At 33.9% G+C, this 8,940-nt stretch overlaps 1 protein-coding gene across 1 annotated transcript; it reads left to right on the top strand.

The window, feature by feature from the left end:
• Window positions 1-3,230: 3,230 nt before the first annotated feature.
• Window positions 3,231-4,074, top strand: LOC110909545 (ribosome biogenesis protein NSA2 homolog). The gene is made up of 3 exons (XM_022154447.2): window positions 3,231-3,399; window positions 3,593-3,712; window positions 3,926-4,074. The coding sequence occupies exons 1-3, from the start codon at window positions 3,397-3,399 to the stop codon at window positions 4,043-4,045; spliced, it is 243 nt and encodes an 80-aa protein (XP_022010139.1). The 5' UTR covers window positions 3,231-3,396; the 3' UTR covers window positions 4,046-4,074.
• The last annotated feature ends 4,866 nt before the right edge of the window (window positions 4,075-8,940 follow it).

The following is an 8,940-nucleotide window of genomic DNA, read 5'->3' on the forward strand; positions in this document are numbered from 1 at the left end:
ACGATGATCGTTGCTATTGATGACTTTTGTTGGAAAACAACTCTGGATAAGTTTCAGAAAGAAAAAATGAAACGACTCAAACATCAACGTTAACTCGATCGTTTATGATTGGTAATATGTTCACACAATAATACCCATGCTTTTTCTAATTAAAAATGCACTACAAGAAAAAAAGCTAGAGTCCACCTTAACTAGTTTAATACCCGTCCAGTGGACGGGTTACGCTCACAACGTAACAAACAAAGATAATGTATATTGATGGTGTTTCGGTTTGCTTCTTCTTTTCTTCTTTTCCATCTCCTATTTGAAAAATTTACAACCGTCTAAGGTGGACGGGATATATTTTTTTGACATATGTTTTTTATTCTAAACATAAAAATTATTTAATCAAAATTATAAACAATATGCAAGCAACCCTAAAAAGAAACATAAGTCTTCATGTTTATATACCAAAACATGTGAAATGTTTCATTAAACATAGTATATTTTTTGTTATATTATTCTATTAGTCAGATAAATAATATATGATGGAATACGATTTTCAGTTTTGAACGGTGCAATTTAAATTTGCTATTCCCTATTTAAAACATAATTAACTTTGTTTTATATTTTCCAAAATATATATTTAATTAAGCTTGATATTGCAAATATAGATTATTAACTAACTAATATTATGCTTTGTTCCAAATGAAAGATTGTTTTAACATCATTTGTCAATTGAAAGATAAATTTTTAATTGAAAGATAAATTTTTAGGGAAATACACAACCCCAAAAGATATTTTCAATGATAGCCGCTGCCTTCAACCCTTCATTTGTTCATACTCATGGATGGTGATGGTTTTCGGTTTCATTCCATGGTGGTTTAAAGACGGCGAAAACGATGGTTTAGGGTTTTTTGAGACCAGATCGGAGATCGGAGATGGTGTTGATGGGTTGAGGTCCGGTTGGGATTAATTATGTATCGACAGTTAATGGAATCTCCGGTGATCATGGTTAGGGTTCCGACGAAGTCATAGTGACCATAAATGGCCGATTCTTTTGGAGATTTGGGGTACTAAACATATACTGGCGATGAACAGATGAAAGCTCACGAAGATCCGCGGCTGCCATGGCTCCGTCAATGGCGGCATAATGGTGATGGGTTTTATGTTCCGACTGACGATCACGGGTTTTATGTCAAGGATATAGACAAAGGTATGCAAGGATCTCAAGTTATGCAGTGGCAAAGATGGAACCTGATACTGCATGCGAGTTTTTTTAGCAACAAAGGTAAGGTCCAGCCATTTCATATGTTTATATCCTTCTATTTGTTCAATTCGTTTTTGAAGGTTTTCCATTTGTTAAAATGCTTCGCATATACAACAACTTATATTCTTTTTATGTCATTTTAAGCATTATTCTTTGTTAAATAGATATTATTACCATATGAATTTTAGATTGGCACAAAACAATGACATGTTTTAAGGCATTTAGAATACACATTGGGTGACCTCTAAACCATTTTTAAGCCAAACTTATTGATTCTACCTCTTTAAACTTTATCCTCTTGATATAAACTAAATACGGGTACCTTTGTTAATGCGGTAGCTTAAACAGCAAAAGGAACATTGGAAAGAAATATGTAGAATGGATAAGTTATTCTAAACTATATTGCTGAGTGAATGAGTCTACCTTTATCTAGGCGTCAATACCTTTATCTAGGCGTCAATATTCTGATTCATATGGGTCGGGTCTGATCAAAGTTACAACCAATTTAATAAACTTAAATGCTTACTAACATTAAAAAAAAGATATGGTTAGATATAGTAAAATACATTAAAAGGTACACAGACTAAATGAATATACCTTTACATTTGTGTCAACATTCTATGGCGGTAGAGTCGGTCAATGTTATAGCAAAGTAAAAATATAAATAAATGGTGATTTAACTTTAAAAAGAAGAAACAATAACTCAATAAGTAAACATTTGTGTCAACATTCTAAGGCGGTGTTTCCCGTCGGGGTCACCTGCCACGTCTGCACCCCGTCCCCTCTCCCGAACCCACACCGGACGGTCTAACTTTACATGTTTCTATATGCTGCTTTTGAGATTAGTTAAAGAAAAATCTCTTCCCCAATACACCTACTATCTCACTTCGGTTTCGAATTGCTAAACATTATATAGGTTGATTTTGAGTTGGTTGATTTGTCATGAAGATAATATAGATGTGTTTTACTTGATGTGCAACTTAGAAATATTTATTTAAAAAAAGTAAAACAAAATAATAAGGCAATTAGAAGAATTTTTGTTTATTAATGAAATACCTAAGCAATTAACCATTCTTACTAATTTCCCGCTCATGTTGAAAGTTGCAAGGACTGAATTGCTTATTAAAACCAATAAGCTCTGCAGTTGCATCATTGTCCTGTCATTTAGAACAAAGAAAACCATTAGATTTAGTAAAATTAAGTAAAGAAACATAGAATACATCAATTTGTCTTTGCCCAGTAAGCTCTGCAGTTGCATCATTGTCCTATAATTTGGAACAAAGAAAACCTTAGATTTAGTAAAAGTCATGAAAAGAAACATAGAATACATTTTTGTCTTTGCCTTCGTGTCAACATTCAGCTATACCTAATCAAGGTTTAAACAAATCTAAAAAATTGAAATGTTATTTACATACTAAAAGAAAATACCATTACATATTCCTAATCAAGATTTAAACAAATTTAAAAATGTAAATGTTATATACAGAAAATACCTTCACTTGTAGGTCAATTGTTTCATCAATTTGTGGGTGTTCCATGTGGCTACACGAAGAAAGATATTGATTAGAGAATTAGTGATATGTGTTAATTGCATATTTGTATTGCTGGGAATGTGACTTTTCAGATCTTGATTTGACTTTCAGTAGGTATGTGTAGTTTACAATACATAATTCATGGAGAAAAATGCCCGGATAGTCCCTGTGGTTTCGCCTTTTTTCACCTATAGTCCCCAACTTTCTAAAACTACCTGAATAGTCCCCAAGTTTTCATTTTTTGTTCCCGGATAGTCCCTGGGTCTAACTTCAGTTACTTTTCTCTGTTAAAATGATGTGAAATGACAAAAATACCATTTTCTTAAAAGGCCAAACCATAGGGACTATCCGGGCATCTTCTTCATTTTTATTTATAAAACCCCACCACCACACTTCATCTTCAACCTCCACCCACCATCACCCTCCTCCACCCTCCACCATCACCGCCAAACCAAATCCTTTAACCCCAAATCAATACAAAACCCCCAAATCCCAAATCTTCAATTGATTTGTCAGCCCTAGAGCGCTTGATTTATCAAACAAGCTTTCAGCTTCAATTGATAGATTTGTGTCCGCAACAAAAAACGTGCTGAATCTCTATCATTAACGACAACCATGGTTAGTTTCTTTACAATTCTTCATCTGAAATTTTAACTGGTTCACATCATTTTGGTTGTGTTCATTACAGAATGCAAACATGTACCTAGTAATAACGCAAATGGGAGTACAACCAAGAAAATTATAACACTTAGTTTATAAGTTATTCAGTGACTTAATTTGGTCCACATTACTTTATGTTTGCTGTTAAAAGCCTCAAGGAGATTACATAGAGCTTCATAGGAAGAGAAATGGATACCGCCCTGATCATTTTGAGAGGAAGCGAAAGAAGGAAGCTCGTGAAGTTCACAAGCGTTCTAAAGTTGCCCAAACGGTTGTTTCTTTTTCCATTATTTTATCTTGTTTTCTGTCTTTTTTATTCACTTCTATGTATTTCATGTGGTATTTCCCTCAGATCTCCAAGTTTGTTTGGAAACTTGGTTTTGGCACCAAACAATTTAGTTAGTTGAAGTTATGATCTCATTTGCTCAGATCCAATTCTAAGTCATGGAATACTAAACAGTTTTTCTATTTGTGGTTGTTTCAGGCTTTAGGAATAAAGGGTAAGATGTTTGCTAAGAAACGATATGCAGAGAAAGCTCAAATGAAGAAGACGTTAGTACATGTTCAACTTTATCTATTTTTTTTTGTTTTTTTTAAACAGTAAGGTGAAGATATGGAAGTTGCCCGTTTTTATTTACAGAGTGTTACTCTTTTTTAATATGTGCTGCATCTCATACCTTACTCTGTTAATTTTTATAAACCCAGCTAATTGTGGCGATGATGGTGGAGGGTGGAGGAGGGTGATGGTGGGTGGAGGTTGAAGATGAAGTGTGGTGGTGGGGTTTTATAAATAAAAATGAAGAAGATGCCCGGATAGTCCCTATGGTTTGGCCTTTTAAGAAAATGGTATTTTTGTCATTTCACATCATTTTAACAGAGAAAAGTAACTGAAGTTAGACCCAGGGACTATCCGGGAACAAAAAATGAAAACTTGGGGACTATTCAGGTAGTTTTAGAAAGTTGGGGACTATAGGTGAAAAAAGGCGAAACCACAGGGACTATCCGGGCATTTTTCTCTAATTCATGCTAAAAAGTAAAACCGATACTAACAGATTACAATAAATCACTATACCTTCACTTGCAGGTCATTTATTCCAGCAGTTTGTCGCTCTTCAATCAATTGGTCATTTATAAGCCAATTGGTCATTTATAAGCGAATGGGCTGGATAATGTGATGGACTGGATTTGCCCCGTAAAGGGACTGGTCTACCAGACCACTAAGCCACGTATGATTAACCTTTCATCTGTTTTTTATATATAATTTGATTTGTATTTTGTTTACAATAGGAAAAAAGTTTCATTGAACCAAAAACAGTTTCAAAATTGAACCGGAAATTTGTTTTCTGATTAGAGGCATGTGGTGAAGTATTATTTAACAAAGTAAGATTTTCCATAAACATGCTTTACGGTTAGGATTTTTTTTAGATGGTTATTAAGCTTTCAAGAAGTATCAATTTTTTTATAAACAAATTCAAATAAGTATTAAGATACTTACTAACAACTTGTTAACATAATTAATGCTCTATCAAGGATAAAATAAAAACAAATAAAAAAGGAACAGTACCTTAAAACTTAATAAATGTCTAGATATGCTGTGATCAACTTTTTTTGGGAAGCCATGTCTTCATGTTCTTGAAACTTCCTGTCCATGCTGCTATTGTAGGCACAAAGCTATAGAAAGTAGTTTTTGAACATATCAATAGATCTCCTTGAACTTTATTATGAATAAATCAATAATAACAAATCAGCAAGAGAACATTAAGTTGTTATATATTAAACACTTGCTCCATGTTTTGTTGACTACTGGGTAGAATTTGGGTTCGAAATTAATGATTGAAATTGTTGAATGAAGTTACAATATATAACAAAACCTCTTCTCAACTGACCCAAGTTTGTAGGAGTTGAGGTGGAGATCATGAGCTCTAAAAATCAGGATATAGTGGAGATCATGGACACAAAATGTGGAGCAAACCACCAGGTCAAAAAACTGCATATAACCGCCATGAACTGCCACTTCAGCGGTTATTTTAGGGAGTTTAAAGGGCTGAGATTTAATCTCAGCAAGATCCAATGGTCATGGTTGATTTCAAAATTGGTTACACTTAATGGAAACCATATATATATAATTAACACTGACTGTAGTATATCACTTTTACTATTCAGTGTGTGTTCATCAAGAAAAGATTAGTGATTAGATGTTTACGTTTAAAATAATTTTTTTAATCAAATACCATACTTAATATTAGATCCATCTAAATCATCACAGATAGTATACCACTTTTACTAATCAGGTGAATGTGTATCAATAAATTCATTATTATAACATTAGTTAGTATATCAGTGGCTTAGTCCACAATCATATGTAAGTAGGTAAATACGTATTAAAAGAAAAAACTTACAAAAACATAGTAGTTATTTTGACAAAATAAAACCATTGTTACATGAAAACTTGCAAAAGATTATTGTAATGAAGAAAATACCCATAGTTTATAGTTAGGGTGTAGAGGGTGGGTTAGGCAAAGGGATTCGCCAAACCCTTTGCCGCACGGCATATCCACCACCACACATACATTGTTGATTGGTAAAGAAGAAGGGAGGAAGTTTGCGGGGAGAAGTTGCCGCTTGCGGCAAAGGTGAGGGTGAGTGTAAGTGGTGGGACCCAGAGTTATATCAACCAATCACATGTTTTGTTTTGTTTTTTTTTTTTTTTAATTAGTTTGCCTAATCTCATTTTAGGCATATACCCCCTTATGTTTTTTGGGCAAGAGGGAAGAATAAGAGGGGAAATGACATGACACAATATGATTGGGTTGGGGAAAGTTTGCCTAATCTCATTAGGCATGCACCCCTTACACTTAGTTTTTAACTAAAATTTGTCTTAATGCCTAACATTGTTACAAAAATAAAACCATAGGACTCAATGTTGCGACAAAACCATAGGACTCAATGTTGTTATTTTGACAAAACCAAAAGGACTAACAGTGTAATTAACTCTAAATAATACCATGTATTACACGGTTGAATAAAATATGTGATCTGTTAACTTATACAATCTTCAAGATATGTCTTTGAAAAATGAGCTTTAACGTGACCTTTATAAATTTTGTTAAGTTAATTTTTAACACATGTTTTTCAATTGTGTATTAACTTTTTTATGTAATTGATAAAAGTTAATTCAACTAAAATGCAATTACTCTTTTAAATATCATTTTAACGCAATTAAGTTAACTTAAATTACAATTATAAATATATAGAAATACGAATATATATAAAAAATTAAGGACTAAAATTTTGATTTTTTAATACTACTTATTTTTTATTTGACATGTTTTTACAATTCAAACCATTCTGCCGTATTAAATATTTAATTTTTATTTTGAAATCACTCATAAAAAATAATTGTTTTCATTATTCTTCATTTTTTTTATATATTTTAATGAACATAATTTTAAATTTAGTGGCATTTGAATTCTAAAATATAAGTTTATAAGTTATAAAATGAGTTTATTTTGAAAAACTATAATTAATTTCATATTAAATCCATTTGTTAATAGATTATCCACAATTAACTAGGAGAGAGAGGTTGAAAAAAAGTAGATGACCTAAAATTGTAATAAGTGTTCTCAAATGTTTTCTTTTAAAACGCGGGTAAATTAGCCTTTAAACACTAATTAGACTTTAAGGGTGTTAGGAGTGGTTAAACACTTAAGAGTGGTAAACTAAAAAATCAACCAATCAGAGTGCGCCACGTCAATCAGTGAAAAGTGTTTAAACTTTGGTGAAAAGTGTTGGCAATGGTTTAGACATTTGGTGAAGTGGTAAACTTTAAAAAAAAGGGAAAAAGTGTGATTGGTTGAGATTGGAATGGACCCCACCCACACTACCCTCTTTCTCTCTCCTTCCTCCCTTCCCCGCGTCGGCATGCCTTCCCCGCACCACACAACTCACCGCCTCGGCAAAGGGTTGGCGGCGGTGTTTGCCGCGCGGCAAAACCATTTGCCGCACCCTTTGCCGATACCACTCCTAACACCCTAACCCCTTATATAAGTTACACCTTAATTTGTTCTTCTTTAACATAACCATAGATAATTATTTAGTAATAATTTTTCCCTTATAAAAACCTAACTACCCCAACAATTTTTAAACGTTCATATCTTTTTTGTACATTAATATTTTTTTATAGTACATCATAAAAACGAGTATCTTATTCTCTTTAATTTAAATATATAGTGTTGCTAAATTTGTTTGATTAAAAAAATTGATTTACGTAATTTACAGTGTACCGTACTCTAGACTTATCTTGTGCAACGTTATATGCTCACGTGAACTATGTTACTTGAACGAATACATGATATGTTATGTGTTACACGGTTGTGTGATTTCGTGATTATATTGAATGTTGCATGTTACGTGATTTAATGTGATTGCATATGTTATTACTTGAACCGATTAGTGAAACATTTACAAGAACCTACTCGGTCCATATGGTTGGACTCGAGACCATGAGAAAACCCATGTGGGGGTTTCGGCCCACTTCCCTTCACACGCATATATACACACATTACCTCTAGGGTTTTGGTTTTACAAAACTTAGCAATCAAGAACACACACAAACTCTCCCTCTCGTTCGCAAACACAAGACGGCCGGACATCAACCTCGAATTCGAATCACCTCTACCCGATCGGTTAGTGTTTAATTGTGACCTATTGATTGAATGATTATAAGATCGCATGCTTTGAATAATTCTGTGTTAAATTAAGCTTTGTTCGATCGGCCGAACGTATTATTAACCGGCCGGATATGTGTTAATCTGATATGTTGTTATTTGGATATGCATGTTAACTGGATTGTTAGGATGTTGTTGTTGATCGGCTAGTCAATCGGCCAAACTTGTTTGATTGATCGGTCGGATAGGTTAGTTAATCGGCCACCATGTTACGAAATCGGATTTATTGTTGATGATATTTAATGTTAATGTCTTGTGGATCGGCTGTGATGTTTTGCAAATCAGATTATTAACGTTCATGGAACCGGAACTTAATATGATTAAGTGGTATTATTGTTCATATGGTTAAATTTAGGGTTCATAAGAATTTATGTTGTTATTGCCTGTTTGATCGATAATACTTAGTAGGATTCATGAGAAACTGTTAGTTGATTTGAATTATGGAAATTGTTAATTGATTGGCATAACTGATTGCATGAAACATGGAAACTGTTACAAGTTGTTAGGCACACGGATTGCGAGTCGAAACCGAGATTGCGAGTCTTGTTGCGACTCGGAACCCCACACAACAGCATGAGCCGAAACCATGGTTGCGAGTCCCGGTTGCGACTCGTAACCAAACCATGACGAGCCGAGACCAGTCGTTGCGACTCGTAACCCCGTTGCGACTCGAGACCTGACTCGAGACCACCTAGTCTCGAAGGATATGCATCTGTCGAGATCTCCCTTGTTGCGACTCGTAATCTCTGTTGCGAGTCGAGACCATGCACGG

The sequence above is a fragment of the Helianthus annuus genome, chromosome 15 (genome assembly GCF_002127325.2).
Source record: "Helianthus annuus cultivar XRQ/B chromosome 15, HanXRQr2.0-SUNRISE, whole genome shotgun sequence".
NCBI classification, from domain to species: domain Eukaryota; kingdom Viridiplantae; phylum Streptophyta; class Magnoliopsida; order Asterales; family Asteraceae; genus Helianthus; species Helianthus annuus.

Coding starts and splice junctions, on each gene's coding strand:
- LOC110909545 (XM_022154447.2), top strand. Junction 3,713..3,925: donor GTTCTAAAGTTGCCCAAACG/GTTGTTTCTTTT, acceptor TGGTTGTTTCAG/GCTTTAGGAATAAAGGGTAA.